Raw genomic sequence first — 17,748 nt, forward strand, 5'->3', positions numbered from 1 at the left:
TTTATTTTCCGGAACTTCTGGTTATTTCTGGTTTTGTGGTAGTTGTATTCCTTCTTAGTAGTGAAGGTAGATGTAGCATGTCAGTCTAGGCCTGCATCCTGGCCTGAAGTCTCCTGTGTGTGTTTCCCTTGTGTCTTAGGTAGAGATGTCACACCTGTTATGTTGTAAGGGGCAGAGCCTTAGGTATTCACCAGTAACAGGTGACCTGTTTCACCACGTTGTGGTGCTGTATGTGGGGGAGGGGTCTGAGAAGAAACAATGCTGCTTGCCCAGCATTCGTCCCTTTTCCAGGCACTTCTCCCACTTTCGTATGGGACTGGTGCCTCTCTAGCTGTTGCCCTGGCTGTTGTTCCCAGAGTGGATGGGTCTGTGGATGTTCTAGGACTGTGGGGGCCCTTTTTAAACAAGCAGAATCTGCTGAGAAACTGGCAGTTTCTGCCTCCACCCCAACCCCCACTGGTCTGCACAGTCAGAAGCAATGAGGCTTGATTTTCCCTGGTGCTGGGACAGTGAGCTTCGAGGTCTGGTGAGGAGCTGGGAACACTCCCCAGGTGTCCCTCCTGACTTTTAAAAACATGTAACTGTGCTTTCTGCTGGCCTGCCTCTGTCGCTGCTGCTGCCACCACCACACCTTGTCCTCTCTGCCCCGGCTCCACCTCTTCTGTCTGGATGAGTATTTCTTCTTTATATCTTTGTTTGTTGGACTTCCATGCAGTTTGATTTTCTGGAACTTCAGGTTTTATCTAGTTTTGAGGTAGTTGTATTCCTTCTTAGTTGTGGAGGGAGATGCAGCAGGTCTGTCTACACCTCCATCTTGGCCTGAAGTCTCCCAATTATCACTCTCCCAGTTTTTAATGGATGGTTTTCCTATGGTTCTTAAAAGGGCTACTGCTTTAAAAAGGATCTTTATTAAAAATTATGATCTTAGGCTCTCTGGGTTAATCATTATTTTTGCTTGCCAATGCATTTCTTCTTTTTATCTGATTGACTCTTTTATGTACTAGTATTCCTTTGTGAACCATTAACAACCAAAATTTATTTCCCTATTCTATTACCTTGTCCAAGAGAAGTTGAACCTAAGTGTATCAGCATTTAGATCTTAAAGTTCTCTTTCGTGGCTCATTTCCCCTACATATTTGCCCAGCCTATGTTTTAAGATCTCAGACATTTTTTTCTCATGACTACTCATTTTGACATCTTATACTTTATTTATTATGACCACTTATGGTTGTAATTATTACTTTTTGTAGAACTGTTTTCATCTACTGTCATTTACTTCCAGCCTCAAAAATTTCCTTTAGCATTTTTGTAGTAAAAGTCTGTTAACAAAGAGTTTTCTCAATTTTCATTCATCATCACATCCTGGCTCCTTTGTCATAATTGCTAAGCAGAGAAGTTTTTTGGCTTTTGTTGCAGACCCTGGAATGGTATATCCTCCAAAATCACCCCCTCAAAAAGGCTCATTCATAATCAACATAGATCATTTGAAATAATTGCGGCTATTCTCTCGAAGCCTAAACACTCTGAAAGTCTGTTTACCTTCTCCTGGCTGCTTTTTGAGTAGCCAGTTCATAAAAAGGCTTGTCCTGGAACTCTCACAAATCTGGGCAGTGATGCTTGTCCTAACTCTCTCTTCCTTAAATTTTCCTGATTTTTATCTCCAAAACTTCTAGTAGTCAGCTCTCTTTTGTGACTTCATTACACTATGCATCTAATAATTTTTACAAGTACACTTTACTTCTAATTGGTTTTATCACTTTCCTGTGGTGAATGAGCATGAATATTATACTGGGAGAAGCCCTGGGCATCTTCCAATATTTGTGCCCTGCCCAAACTTATGAAGATTACAAGAGTGTGTATAGTTTAGGCCCCTGGACACCTTCTAGAGCTATGAGTTAAGTAATAAGTTGGGCTCAGCTCATAACCAGGTCACCATTCTTAGTTCTTATATTAGCTCCGCAATCCCTCCACACATTTACTATGTGGTGGAGTGTTTGAAGATGGAATCTTCATTTGGTCACTGCTGCATGATATTTCAATACCCTGAAGAATCACTGCAAAACCACATTTGTATTTTAAATTGTTACCAAATCGAAGCAATCTTGAAGCAATATATTTCCAGAGAAAAAGCCCACTAGTCTGAAACTCTTTTTCTATTAGTTTAATCGTGTCAGATCCCTTCATCCAATCTGTAAAACTCATAGGGTCAAAAGTTCCTGATTCTTCTGTCTATATTCCTTCCAGATCTCCTCTGTGTACATCTCCTCTTCATTGCTTTGTTTCCCACTTAGAATCAGGCCTGTGGGTGAGTGCCAGTTTGGCCTCCATCAACTTTCAGTAAAGAGAGACGAGTTGATATAATTTGCCTAGAAGGCTTTACAATTAGATACACAAGAAATGACAATGTCCTGAAGAATTAAGAAAAAGTGAAGGCAAGGAAAGTCTGAATTTGAAAGGATTTTATAACTGCCTTGGTTGGTGTTGCTCAGTTAGTTGGACATCATTCTGCAAACCAAAAGGTCATGGATTTGATTCCTAGGCTGTGGGTTTGGGTCCCGGTTTGGGCATGTGCATGTGGCAACTGATTGATGTTTCTCTCTCACATTCATGATTCTCTCCCTCTTTTACTCCTTATCTTCCCCTCTCTCTAGAATCATTTAAATAAGTTTTTGAAAAAATTAAAAAAGAAATAAATATAGAAATAAATAAATAAGTTTGATATCCAACCAGACATAAGAAAAGAGTGAGGAGTCTGTATAAGCTTCAGTAATAAATGAAAAAAATAGCCTGGGATAATAAAGTTGACAAAGGAATAAACAGTTATATAGAATTACATTTTTATTTTTTTGAATTTTTATTGTTTAAGCTATGACAGCTGTCCTATTTCTTTTCCCATTGCCTTCTTCCACCCAGCCAACCCCCCACTAACATAGACAATCACCAACCATTGTCCATGTTCATGAGGTCCTTCATATATGTTCTTTGACTAATCCCTTCACCCTCATTCAAACAGTCCCCATCTCCCTCCTTTGAGCAGGATAACGAAAGCTATATTCATTCTCTCTTACTAGCCAACCTCTCACTCTCAACTTTGAAACTGACACCCAAGTCTGGTGTCTAGAAATTTTTTACAAACAGATGATGTGACATTCCAGGAAAGAGTATACATGAATGGTCAAGGATTTTTTCATGAGTTTATCTTGCTAGGAATGAGGGTGTGAGTTTGGCCAAGTATAGAGTCCCTTGCCTATGAAGAGTGACCTGGAACATCTGTGATTCTGGGCAAATTAATGCCTTGAGTAGATTCTGGAGGAGATGAGAAAACAGGCCAATTCATTCACCTTGGATTTCCACTTAGGGAAACTGATTGAGGACCATCCTCTATGAGCAACTGAATCCAACTTGCTAAATTACCCACAAAGCAAAATATGTATATATATATATATATATTTTTTTTTTTTGAATATTTAATTTTGAGCAATTTCCATACATAGTGAAATACAATCACAGGTCAACACTACTCTACTGGAACACAGGTAATTAGAATATCTGAGGTCTCATCTCAGGTTTAATGCAACAGCTTTAAAAGCCACTGTAGATGTTCCAGGGGCACTTAGTTCAATGTCATCGGACTCAAGGTACCCCTTTTCGCCCTTGAGCAGCCAGGGGATATCTTCTTTCCCAGGATGAGCTGCCCCTCTAGGAAAGTGCTGAGAGGAACCTGCACCAGCAAAGAGAAGTTTAATTAGAACTGTGGCAGAGAGATAGGACAGTGCCCTATGGTAGAAGCAAGTCTAGAATATGGTGATGATAAAGCATCTCTGGGGACTCATTAATGCTCAGGTAGGCTCAGAGTACTTAGTATAAGTTATAGCAGGGGTGTATCCATGTGGGTCTCTTGGTGCACAGCTTACCTGGGAAATACTGGATCACAGGATATCTGTGACCAACATGGGTGCTCTCTGAACACCTTTTTTTTCCTGGCTTATCAAGCAGCAGGGAGATTACCCAAGAATAATAAGAATCCTATGACAGGATGTGGAAATTTTGCTTTTCACGATTGTCAGGTCTGAGTTCACAAGGAGAAGGATACAGAAGGCCACATCTGGAGAAATCTCAGTTCTTCATTGACAATCTAACTCTGCTCTTGGTGGCCTTGGCTTGTGTTCCCAGATGCCAACAAAAATAATCACAGCAATCTTGTACAGTTTCCCCTCTCCCCATGGAATCACTTGAGTTCTCAAATGGACACACATTCTTCTCTGGAGAATGAATGTCTTCATTTGGCTATTGAAGTGTCTGGAGCAGATTAGATCATAGCTGCCAAGAAATTCTGAGTCTTTAATCTACCACCATGGCTTCAATACCTAATCCACGGTGTATCATAGACCTTGTACATATTAGTGCTAACATATGATCACAGTGCATCTTAAATTATCAAAATGTCTCACAAATTCCAATATTGCATTATGTTTAAACCTCTAATTGTTTTCCATGTATGAGACAAAAATGTTACCAGAACAGTTTTTTTTTTGTTTTTGGATTTGGTCAATATGCTCAATTACTCTATACGTCTTATCATAGGCACATCAAAGATGAACTTATGACCAACTCAGAAGAATATATGCATCCTTATGTTTCTAGCAGCATTATTTACAATAGCTAATAGTTGGGAAAAGCCTAAGTGCCCATCAGTAGATGAGTGGATGAAAAAGCTGTGATACATTTACACAGTGGAATACTAAAAGCAATAAAAAAGAAGAAATTCTTAACTTTTGCAACAGTATGGATTGACCTGTAGACTATAATGCTAAGTGAAATAAACCATCCCATAATTATAGGCAAATACAATATGATCTCACTTATAAGTGGAATCTTATAAAAAGCATAAGATGCAAAGTAGAATCATGGGCATAGACAACATGTAACAGACTGACAGCTGTATGAGGGGAGGTGGGAAGGGGGAACTGGTTGAAAGAAGGTGAAGGGATTTGTCAATGAACATATATGAAGGACCCACTGACATGGACAACATGTTGGATTGACTGGGGGAATGAAGAGTGGGCTGTGTGGAGAAGGGCTAAGGGGGAAAATTGGGACAACTGTCATAGCATAAACAATAAAATATTTAAAAGAAAAGAAAAAGAATGAAGTTATGGAAGAACAGCTACCAAGACTACAGAGTGCTTCCTCCCTCTCAAGGAATATGAAGCATTAAAGAAAGGCATATGGTATAAGAGATGCTATCAAAAATATGAAGACATCCAAATTTTGAATCTACAAGAAGAATGGGCACTGAAAAGTTCAAGTTCATCCTGTCCAGGCCAGAGACAAAAAGTGACAGGGATCAACCAATCCCACTCACCTGTCGGAAAAGCTCTAACCCCATTCTCTGTGGACACTTCCCACTCACCCATCTGGGAGGCAGAAGGAGCTTTGTGCACTGGTACCTCTTCTGCATCATCATAATCCTCGCTCAAGGCATCAGTCATCTGGGCTGCAGCTTCTATGGGCAGACAATGGGGTCAGGTGAAACCACAGCAAATGGGTGGATTTATGTAATACCTGCAATCTTTTCTGACCTAGACATTCTGCTAAACAGAGGCATCATTCACTCCATGCTTTAAAAGGTCTTTCCAAGGCTGTGTATTTCATTTCTATATGTTATTAAACAGGAAAATGATCAAAATATCTCAGTATTACTTGAATAAAACTACATATTTTTCAAAGCAACTCTCACACCAAGGACCGTCACTGAAATATTTTATCAGATTATACTTTCCAGATATTATTTTTAAAAACAATTTGTGCCTGTAGTCACTGAATGAAGGTGGTTCTGGACACTGAGAGCCTGTCCCCAACATCAGGCATAACAGAGCCACAAGAGAAGAGGGAGATGAGTCCAGACAGACAATGGAACCTTCTCATTTCAGTCAAAGGAAGATTATTTCCCTTGGATCTGATATCTGGGAATGTATCCTTGCCCCCAATACCCAGTCAAGATAGACCCACCTCTATTATCTAGAACATGTTTATAGTCACTGTTCTTACCATCCCTGGTGTAATATGGCAGTTTTGTCACTGAGTCATCTGAAAAAGACCCTAATGTGGAGAAAAACATCACAAAAATGAACAGAACAACCTTTGCCACACCCAGATACTCCACAGTAATGCTGAAAAGAAATGCTGAGGCTGGCAAGGCTCTCGTGGTGTCAAAAGAAGCCTTGTAGCTCACAGGGGCTCTAGAGAGGCTTACCGTGCCTCTGAGAGCCTGGGGTATATGTGGGGTCTGCAGATGCTGAGAAGATCTGACTTACAACGAGTGGATGACTGAGAAATAGAGGTTCCAGGAGGGCAAGGCAGGGAAACTCACCTGGGCTGCTCAGTAGATCCTCTTTCTCTGGTGTTACACGATAATCAATCTCCTCATACAAGCCCTCATCAAGAGCATCTTCAAAACTGGATAAGGCTGAGCAAACCACCAGCAGGTCAGAGATTGCCCCCCTGACACAGCCCTAAACCAACAGACTGATCCTTTATTGTCCCCAATGCTCATACGTGGAAAAACCCTGATGGCTTCCAGGACATCTCTATAGCCTTCTACCCATGCACCATGTTTGCACCTTCTACCTTTGTTCTGACACTGTATCCAAAGTTCAGCTCCTACTCTTTCCTGTCTCACATAAATAGCCATGATTTATGAGTGCTCATACCCCACTCTCTAGAACCTCTGTATATTCAGCTTTTAGTGGCTAATGAGAGGCAGATGGATTTTTGCAAACTAATGAGGTAAGAACAGATATGTCGCCCAGTTTTCCCATTGAAATCCCTGGCAGCATTTGCTGTCTCCATACACTTTCCATGTTACCCAGTACCCACTGCAGCCCACCTCTGTGCTCCACTCTCCATCTGTGCAGCTGAATCACCAGGATGATGAGGACCAGGAAAAGAAAGGCCCCCAGGATGAGGCAAAGGACCCCAGGCAGGGAGAAGATGCCAGGGACAGGTCTTGGGCCTGATCTGGCTCCTGAAAAGAACAGAGCCAAGGGGATTTGGAGGAGGACAAATATACAGGAAATCTCACTATGCCAACATTTCCAGAGAGCTCAGGACAGTGAAGTCCTAGCTTCCAACATAATGGGATTGATGGTGACCCTGGTGGGAACTCCCTCAGGTCATGGCCTCAGATAAATTCAGATCTGCTTGGGTATGGTCCACAGGGGTGCTGGGGGTTATTAGGAAGCCCAGGAACTACAACAATCTCTGAGGACCAGGGCACAGCTTCAGCCCCTTCTCTTGGGTCTTTCCAGACTAGAGCATCAAACAATCTTGGCATAGGTGTCGGCTGTTGAGGAGCACCACTCAAGGGCACGTGAAGAAAACCTTAGATTCTACAACACAAGAACCAGAATTCCATGGCCTGAGGGCATCAGAAACTTCTGGCACAGTGAACCAAAGAAGGGAAAGTTTCTTCAAGGAAAATACCCTGATAACTCCCCACTATCCAGTTGCCTCTTGGGATCTTTCCTTTCTTTAGTTGGCTAATTCTGAGAGATTCTGTAGAACATGTCCCAAGAATTTGAACATTCTCTCCCAAACATGATGGTAGGGTAGCACTGTACCTGCTCTAGTGGTTGGCAATGTTGTTCTTTTACCTAGAGAGAAAAACAGGAGTTTGGATCAGAGGAATTGGCTAGAACACAGGGTAGCCCACTTTTCCCACCTGAGCACCGAAATCTCCCTTTGGTTAGCTCAACATCAATGTTAAGTCCTCCCAGCTCCCGTTCTCCTAATCCAGGGCTACAGCACCTACAAGCTTCCTGAATACAAACTGCCCATTTTACCCCAGCCCAGCCCAGTGCCCCACCCCTGCTCCAGCTCAACCAGAGCCGAACCCACTCCCACCACTCACCAGAGCACCTCACTCCAGCGTCCTCCTCGTGCTTGCAGTCGCTCTTCCCCCAGGGCTCCGCAGCACAGGCCCACAGGGAGGACTCCTTGCCCCTGCACCGCACCTCATCCAGCCAGATGCTCCCATTTCCGGGACCAAACGCCGCCCTCTGCAGGGCTTCCAGGGCAGAGCCGCAGCCCAGCTGCTGACACACCACCTCGGCCTCCGCCAGGCTCCAGGAGTCGTCACACACCGTGCCCCAGGAGCCACTGTGCCAAATCTCCACTCGCCCTGAGCACTCGGTGTCTCCATCCCTGAGTCGGAGCTGGTCTCTGTCTGACAAGGCAGCAGCACCTCCTGTTACTGTCCCTGGTGGGAAGGACGGAACCCTGGGAGCCAACAGGGAGGATGGGAGGGGCTTTTGTACCTGTGCAGGGGGCAGCAGTGGGACAGCTCTTGGGTCTCCTTCCTGCAGAAGCAGACAATGGGGAAGCACTGGGTCAGGGACAGCTGGGTGTGGTCTTGCCCCACAGCAAGATTATTTAAGGTCCTTGGCTCAGTGAAATGACAAGTGAAAACACAGGCCTCATAATCTAATGGCCTGAGTTACTGAGCCTCTATCACCAGCTGAAAATACTTTATCTGTTTACCTGTTTATCACATCCCCATCTACACAAATACAAACACAGACACCTCTGAATGAAAGCTCCTCTGGAGGAAGGACCTTGCATATCTTATTCACCTCTGTGTTTCTGCTATTAAGACAGCGCCTGGCACATTGTATGCATTCATTCAGCAAGTATTCATTGAGAATCTTCTATAAATACTATGTATAAGAGCTTGATCAACATTTATTGAATGAATGAGTAGTTAATAAAATTCTGTGAATTATAATTTTTTAAATCTTGCCAATCATTAAGGTAATAAAGGAAATACAAATCAGTATTAATGATAATACTAATGGTAATGGTAATAAATAGTAGATGTTTAAAACAAGTCCAGAATCACATAAATAATTTGTATTCATATGGCACTTACAATTTTAGAAGGGAAATTATACAACAGATTTAAAACTTCCCTTATCTTTTTCAATGTGAGATATGGATAAGCAAAAAAGATTACTAAGGGGCAGAACAGATTTTTTAAAAGGACTAGAACAAGTAGAATTTAGAGAAAGATGGATTACTAGCTAGTGTGACGGGAATGTCTGTATGAGATTTAAATAAGTATACTAAGAAAAACTACATTAAGAGGACACAGAGGGTAAAAACAAATACACAAGATTTGAAACAAAAAAAGACATAAATTCAAAACAACACTAGAAAAAAGACGTATACACCGTACTTTCTGTAAAATGTCAGAATTGGACTTCTCTTTCCGTATCATCCTATCAAACCATCTGCCCTGTGCAGAGAACATCTCTCAAAATGATAGAGGACCTCTCTTGGGTGGTTGTTACTTCGGGATTAAAAATCTCACTACCCCTCAATTATTGTGCTTGATTGCAGAAAATTATCATCAGTAAGGTCTTATACTTTAATATTCCTTCAGTCTTTCACAAGAGTAAGAAAAAACGATGAAGAAAGAGAAGCAAGGAAGGGAGTGAGCCTCTGCCTGTAAAATATCTGTTTCTCACTGCCGTGGATTTTAGGCACCTCCCAAAACATTGTCATAAGTATACCTGAATGGGGTGTCGCCAGGGTGTGGGGGTGAGGGAGAAGGCAAGAGGGAAAAAACAAACCAAGATATATGGAAAAAATGTTAAGTGTAGAGAAAAAGGGGGATAAATGGTAATGGAAAAAATACCATAAAATACACTATTAAAAAAACCCAATTTAACAATAATATGTATGATTGAATCTTAATTTTGTAAAAGCCAATAATAAAACACCAATGTAAATCCACTTATGGGTATGAGTTTGGATATGATTTAGTGAAAATGGATGAGTTTAGAAAATGGTACTTACTAGTGCATTAATCCTGTTTATATCAGGAGGATATGAATGAACAAGGAATCTGAGGATACATTTCATTTCCCCTTTTACATTTTATATGCCCTCCCTGCTTACAGTAAGTGATGTGTTTTTAATTTAAAGGAAAGAGAAAGGAATTGGACTTTTTCTAATCTTAAAACAAACTAATGGAAAGAACACAAATTCCCTTGTGCAAAGCCTGGTGCAAGCCCAGCAGGAGCAGTATGGGTGATTCAGAGAAGTGACAGACAAGCAAAAGGGGATATAAGGAAAAGGTGGCTGGCCATTTTTCATGCCTCCAGTGTTTGTTTATGTATAATAGAGGTCATTCCCTGGGGGACCATCAGAGTGGCAAGAATGTGTTATACTTAACTAAACCCGAACCTGCCTCCTGGCAACCTCCATCCATCAAGTCAGGGCCTCTTCCCCTGGAACAGCTCATGGTGAGTCCCCTCCATCTTCCATTGGCAGTCTTTCAAAGTCTGAGGCCAACATCCAGGTTACATTTACTCTGGTATTTCTGCTAATTATCCTAATTACAGACTCCCTGTGATGTGGTTTCCAGTTGTTTTTGCAAATGGCACACATGCACCTAGACAGTGAAATGTCTTAGTATCACTTCTAAAGGCAGTTCATCCTATATGTGTCAACACAGTAATCACCTTGGTAATTAAATAAGTGTAGTTATAGCATTGGATATAATAGTCCAGTACCTTACCTCCAACTCTCTGTCCTTCACAGAATCTTAAAAGTGTTATGTGCATTTTCACCATCACCTTATTTTTTGATATTTTTATTTCTGGTTTACACCCTCTGCCCAACACTACACCCTCAAAATAGTTCTAGCTACGACAATCAATGCCATACAATGATGGGCACATTTCACTTCTCATTTCCTTAATGTCTTAGTAGTATTTAACAAATATGACCATTCTCCTGTCCTTGAAACTTTTCTTTAACCTGACTTCCAAACACAATATTTTCTGGATTCCTATTTCTCTGTCAGCTCCATGTCAAACTCCATGTTAGTTCATAGAATGCTCTATCCAGTTTTTAAATGTTAACATTCCTTGGATTCTGTCCTAGGAACATTTATTTTCCTAATGATCTCATCCACTCTGATCTAAGCATCTCTATGACTGCTTCCAAATATGTATCTCCCACCCAGATTTCCTTCCTAAACTCAAACTGCGTAATGACATCTCCACCTGAAAGTTCTTATTCACTTTGAATTTAACTCATCCAAAACTCAGCCCATGGAATTCCTCCCATTATCTTCTTTGTATTCCATATTAATAAAAGGCATTTCCATATCTCTAGCAGTCAGCCTTGACTCCTCCAAACTATTTTGTTACTATTATGCATGTACATTTCCCCTGCAGTAATCCTTTGTTTATCTTGTACTCAAGGATGTTTTCATTTTATTTACTTATGTGTGTGTGAGTGTGTGTTTGTGAGAGAGAGAGGAGAAACATCAATTTATTGTTCCACTTATTTATGCATTCATTAGTTGATTCTCAGGCGTGCCCTATCCAGGGACTGAACCCACAACCTTACTGTATTGGGATGATACTCAAGCAAACTGAGTTACATGGCTAGGGCCAAAGGATGTTTTCTTAATACAAAACTGATTAATTTACTTCCCAGCTTAAAAACCTTTCAATTAGTTTTGATTACACCTTCGTGAAAATATCTTTAATTTTGAATATGCCATTAAACAGGTTATTAATTTATTCAAAAACTCTTTTTGAGTATCTACTGTATGCCAGGTACTGTTACAGCACTGGATATACAGTAGTGAATACAAAGGCCAAAGTCCTTATCCTTTGAAATTATGAAGTTAATAGGATAGATGTATAATAAACATAAAAATGAACAAATGAGGATTCCACATAGTAGAAGTAGTATTAGAACCATAAGATATGCTATAAAATATAAAACTGGTTGGTCAAAGGAATAGGAACTCTGTTAAAGAGGTATTGAGAAAAACAGTCAGCATGTTTAGGGATAAGTACCGAATGTCAGGAGTATATCCTAAACAATTTTGGGAGAGGTAATATCATTTAAATTGATGTGAGGGGCCTCACCAAGAACTTAATAATTAAAATGAGAACCCAGTGATAAGAAGACAACAGACAAGCAAAGCAGAGAGAACAGCTGGTGCAACGTCATAAGATGACTAATACCATCTGTCTGGTAAAAGCATACTAAAGCATAAAATGATGGCTGGGCTGCCTTCCCTTGATTTCCCCATGCTCTCTATTTCATGAATACAAAGAGAGTGAATATACATACCATTGAGTGGAAGAGTGATAGGAGAGGAGGACTGAGTGGTGGTTAGTGGAAGGAACATGTATGGCTTTGTCAACCAGTGTTGGAAAATCTGAATTTCATCTTAAGTTCAATAGAAAGCCATTGGCGGCTTATAAGCAAAAAATGAAAGAAAGAAAAAAAACAGCAAACTAAATTCTAAAACTTGTCTCTGGTTGACAGAAAAAATACATTATGGAAGAGAAAGACTGACCCTAGGTGACTCTTAGCAACTGTTGGTTGATCCAAGCAGGAGGTGTTCCTTTATGGACAGGATGATAATGAAAATAGCAAGAGTAGAAGGTTTAAGGATGTATTTGAAGAGAAAGTCAACAGCACTTGTTGTTATATTGAAATGGAGGGAAAAGCAAGTGAAAGAAATGAAGATTGACTCCCATCTATTGAGCTTAAGTAATGGTAGTGACATTAACGAAAATGAGAAATATAGTAGGAAAGAAAAATGGAGGTACATGGATTGAGTAGGTGGAATAGAACATCCTTTGTTGTGACAGCTAAGTTGGGGGAGGTAGGGGATGGAGGGACTGAGCAAAAAGGAAAAAGGACTCATGGACATGGACAACAGTGTGGTGATTACTGGGGGAAGGGGGATATAAAGGGACTAAATGGTAATGGAAAAAATACAATAAAGATTAAGTGAAAAACATTCCTGCTTTGGGATAAATTTGAGTGGCCCATTAATACTCAAGTGGAGATGTCAGGTAACAAAGGAAAATATGAGATTGGTGTTAATGGCAAAGAGCAGATGTGGAGTTAGCTGTCAGAATAAAGAGGTTATTTAGACAATGGGCCTTAAGAAGGGAGTATAGCTAAGGAAGAGGAATGAGTATAATACTAAGCCCTAAGAGTGTCCAAAATCTAGAAGCTGAGCACAGGAGTTGCAACCATGTAAGAATAAGAGCAACAATAAGTGAAGTAGAATAAGGAGAACAATCAATGAGATAGAGGGATTGTCAGAAGGCAAAAAGAAAAATTGAGAAGAAAAGGGAAGTCAACCTGTTGAAAGCTGCTAAAAGGTCAAGAATAATGGAGACAGAGAGATTTGTTATATTTTATTTTCTTAATGATTCGGAGGAATGGTGGAGCCTAAAGCTTAAATGGATAAGTTCAGAATAGAGTGAGACACAAAAGTGTGGATACAGTGAGTCATTAATGACCATACTTTAAAAAACGTTGCTGTGGAGGAGAGAAAAGAGAGATATGATAGTAGCTAGGGAGAGAATCTAGGTCGAGGAAGAATGCTATTTGTTAAGGTATTTTTTTAAGAGGCCATACTGAGAGACAGGGACAAGTTGATTGTGCTGAGGAAGAGGGCATAATTGAAGAACTGAAGACTTTGACAAGATGAGTTTGATTATACTCTACTGCCTGAGCAGAAGAACTGGCCTAGATAAGGACTAAGGCCACTGATATTGGAGCTACGTAGAGAGCCTGTGCACAGACCACAAATTGGTAGATGTGTTGAAAGGAAGATGAGGAGTTGTTTCTGTTCTAATTTCTCAGTGAGGTAAGATACAAGATTGTGATTTTGAGAATGGAATCATATTTTGACAGTGTGAGGACAACACATCATATGTAAAATATAATTTTAAAGATAGAGCAAGCACACATATTGGAGAAGTACAGTAAAACTTAAGGGCAGTGTGGAATGTCCATTAGAGATTGTGCCCATGAATTCAAATATAGACTAGGAACAGGCTGTGTGTTTCTTTCTTGCCTTATTTGTCTAATACAGGGAAAGTCTAGTTAGGTAGTTGACTTTAACCTTCCTTGTGTGTGTGTCTGTTAAGACTGACAAAGAGGAGGCAAAAGAATTGAATGTAGTTAAAAGAAAATGATTATAATGTTGGATCATAATATCTAATCTGGCTAAGAAAAAATGAAAACATGAGGAGAGAAGAAGAGGAAGAAAAATCAGTAGGGGAAAGATTAGGTATTACCATGAAAATGAAAAATTATTGTAAATGATCATTAAAATTTAGAGCCATAGATAAGAAGCAACACTCAGAGAATGGAATAAAGAAATCAAGATTTCAAGGTGTACAGTTGCTGATGGTCAGAGGTAGGAGGGAAGGGAAGGTGCTTAGGAATGAGGAATTTAACAAACTGAGATGCTAGGTTTATTGCCTTAGATCAATTTAAGTATATTGAAGTACCTACTAATGGTTCAAGGAGTAAGACATAGATGAAGAACCTGGTCAGCCTGGTGCTGCAGTCATCAGTGGACAAGGAGGAGGGGTGACCAGAAGCTTGGATGATAACATCTACAAACAGAAGTAGTAGATGGTGTTGCCTCATGGTGTTAATTTCAATGTAATGTGATGTTGAGAAGAACCTCAGAAGAGTAATGGTTGAAAATGACAACTGAGAGCAAGGAGCATACCTAATCCAAGTCTCAGCCCAGGGAAAAGTGTGTTGAAAGAGAAACACACAGCCTCCAATTGACAGGAAATCAATGTTTTCAGGGAAAAGTCAGGCTTTGATCTGAACTTAGACATGAAAGCAGCATTGAGAGTAAAAGGAAATTTGCAGGTGATGGACCCCAAATTCCAGCAGACTCTGCAGAAGACTTTTGGAGAATGGAACGAGGGAGCAGAGAGTACACAATAGTAAAGAAGAAAGGCTCAGAAGATGAAGGATCAACCAAGAAGACCAATATACTGAGGGTGTCTTAGAAGAGACAGATTCAAGCAGAAAAATATGGAGGACGAGGCCACTGACCTCCCAGTGGTCCTCAGTGATGTGACAGCAAAGAAGTGAAAAAAAAAATCTTTTAACAGGATTATTCTCATGGTCCCTGCCTATCAGAAGTCTTTGCTCTGCTCAACATTTTAGGCTAATCCTTTATCCTTCTCCTTCATCCTCTTTCTGCTTGGCCATGACAAAATTTTCTTGGTACCTCATTTGTACCATGTCCTATCCCAACTCAGTATTTACAATGATCAAAAAGATCTGCCCACTATCTTCCTTTTGAGAAACTCATATTCATCTTGTAGGTCTACATCTAAATATTCCTTCTTTTGTCCATATTGCACATTTCCAAGTACTTTCTCATTCTTCATGACACTTGAAATTTCTGCCTCATGAGTGTTTTCAGCACTGGATTGTAAACTCTATGAGAGCAGTGACTATAATATTTCTCTTCTCTGTCCTCTTACCTAAAGTAAAAATTTGTACCTACAGGCACTCAATTACACTCAACCAACAGACTGACTTGAGAAGTAGTCTAAGTGGTACAGATGCATTCAGAGTAAAACATCATGAGTTTAAGAGATGAAGCAATCAGGGTTGATTCTCTGCCCTGCTCCTTACTTACTTTAAGGTGCTGGCCATATCTATAACTACTTCTAATTAGTTAGCAATTCCTTAGAAAGTTTATCAGAGTATTCTGGGTGCTGCCACATGTTTTTTCCCAATCTTCCTGATATTTTTCACATAAATTGCTATAAGCAGAGGTTTTCTCATTTAAATCATCTTCAACTTCATTTTGTACACTCATCTTAAAGTCATCCCTTAGTTTGAAAATATAAATTTCACTAACAGCAACCTACAGGGATGGAACAGACAAATAGAAACAGACAGTAAATACCTGCACACGTGATATAAGCTTCGTCTTTTAGAGAGCATGAACTGTATTTCCAAGGGTCAGAAGGACACTGCCAGAGAGACATATCAGTGTTCCGACACTGGATTCCATCCACCCACCGGGGTCTAGAACCTTCCCTTAAATCAGCAGAAGAGTTAAGGGCCCCAATGTCCCCACAGCCAAGGTGTCTGCAGATAATGGACACAGTCATGGCTTCCATGGGGCTGCGGCAGACACTGCCCCAGGTCCCATTGTAGAAAACTTCCAGCCACCCAGCACATTCTTGGTCCTCGCTCACCATCCTCAGGGCCAGGAACTCTAAAAGGAAGGGGGGAAAAGTCACAGTGAGCATTCCACTCAAAGCTCTGCATTTTTCTCTCTCCCAGACAATGTGAACACACCTCACTGGCTATGCTGAGGAGAAACCCACTAAGTGGCAAAACTGAAATTTGTGTCCCTTTTCCCTGACTTTGTCTATTTGTGTCTGTCTCTCTACCACAATGATGTAGTGGAATATGTATAGAGGGGAACACCAGCCTGGGCCCTGTGCAGGGAGGGGAAGCTGAATCCCGCTTCCTGACAAAACGTCTGACAGAGTATGTGCAAGGGAGTGTGGATAGAGGGTGGTAGGTGGACTAATGGACACCAAAGATTTCTACCTCCTGCCCCATGGAACCCCTGAAATGTTACCTTTTATGGCAAAAGGGGCTCTATAGTTACTAAGGACCTTGGGATGGTTGGATTAATTTGAGATATCATGGATTAACCAGGCAAGTTCATTCTAATCACATCCTTAGAGCCATTGTCTTTAAAAACAATTACACTTTCCCAGCTTCACTTCAGAGGAAAATGCAACTAAGTAAGAATGGTCAGAGGGGGCACCGTTGTTTGTTTGAAGAAAGAAAACAGAGAATGGACTCAGGAATGATTGCACAGCAGCTTTAGAAAGTAGAACAGGCAGGGAGAAGAAATCACCCCCAAGCCTCCAGCGAGAATGCAGCCCTGCTGCCACCTTGCTGTCAGCCGGTGAGACCCTTGTCAGACTCCTACTGTGCACAGCTATAAAGTAACACATTTGTGCTGTGTTGAATCACATGGTCATTCATTACAGCATCAGCAGGCTCTCAAGATTTTACTACCACAAGCAACTGAAGAGTCAACCTGCCTTCCATGGGAACTGTAAAAATGGCTTTGTCTGGAGATATTGCTGAGAAGGAAGGACCAGAGCCTCAGCTGCTGCAGGAGGAAATGAAAGCACCAATTGTCATACCTGCTAGGCAGACAGGCTCTGTGGAAGGAAGCTTCCTTCTCCTTGGACCCTTTCAGCAACACCTCCTTGGGGCTCAGACTCATCCTTGAGGGCCCCCACTTCCTTCCCAGCCAATGGACAATATGCAATGCAGACCTGAGCAGATGACCCCTGCATCCTCCTTGTGCCTGCAGTCATGGTGTCCCCAACTGAGAGAAGGGCACTCCCACAGGTGGGATTCCTTTCCTGTGCATGTCACTTCATCAAGCCAAATCTGGCCTGATCCTGCCCCAAAGTGAGCAGAGGCTGTGGCATTGAGGGCTTCTCCACAGCCCAGCTGTCTGCACACCACCTGGGCATCGTTCAGGTCCCAGCTGTCATCACAGATGGTGCCCCAGGAGCCCTGGTGAAGGATCTCCACTCTGCCGGCACAGCGACTGCCCCCGTCGGCCAGGCGGAGCTGTCTGCTCTCTGAGGAGAGAGAGTCAGGCCAGTGGGGCACTTACACAGGGGAAGAGGAGGGTTCCTGGTCCTGTGCGAGGCCTCACCTGAGCAGATGACAGCGCTGTCCTCTGAGGCTGCAGAGCCTGCTGGTTCTGACACGGAGTCGCACTGGGGCAGCACCTTGGTCTGGTTTCCTACGGAAACAGGCAGATGGTGTGTAGGGTTGAAGAGCCAGAAGTTGAATTTCATGGTAACCTAGTGATGGCGTCTGCGATGA

General features: G+C 41.5%; 1 protein-coding gene across 1 annotated transcript in view; it reads right to left on the minus strand.

Moving 5' to 3' along the window:
• Positions 1-5,484: 5,484 nt before the first annotated feature.
• The window catches only part of LOC150011305 (scavenger receptor cysteine-rich domain-containing protein DMBT1-like), a 199,303-nt gene continuing 187,039 nt past the window's right edge, over positions 5,485-17,748 (minus strand). Inside the window, 9 exon segments of the mRNA XM_090275094.1 lie at positions 5,485-5,591; positions 6,052-6,102; positions 6,374-6,469; positions 6,890-7,027; positions 7,623-7,655; positions 7,913-8,221; positions 15,782-16,096; positions 17,184-17,498; positions 17,576-17,665. Of these exon segments, the coding sequence (XP_090131220.1) occupies positions 5,485-5,591; positions 6,052-6,102; positions 6,374-6,469; positions 6,890-7,027; positions 7,623-7,655; positions 7,913-8,221; positions 15,782-16,096; positions 17,184-17,498; positions 17,576-17,665 (1,454 nt within the window).

This window comes from Furipterus horrens, unplaced genomic scaffold (genome assembly GCF_987537825.1).
Source record: "Furipterus horrens unplaced genomic scaffold, mFurHor1.1.pri manual_scaffold_4, whole genome shotgun sequence".
NCBI classification, from domain to species: Eukaryota; Metazoa; Chordata; class Mammalia; order Chiroptera; family Furipteridae; genus Furipterus; species Furipterus horrens.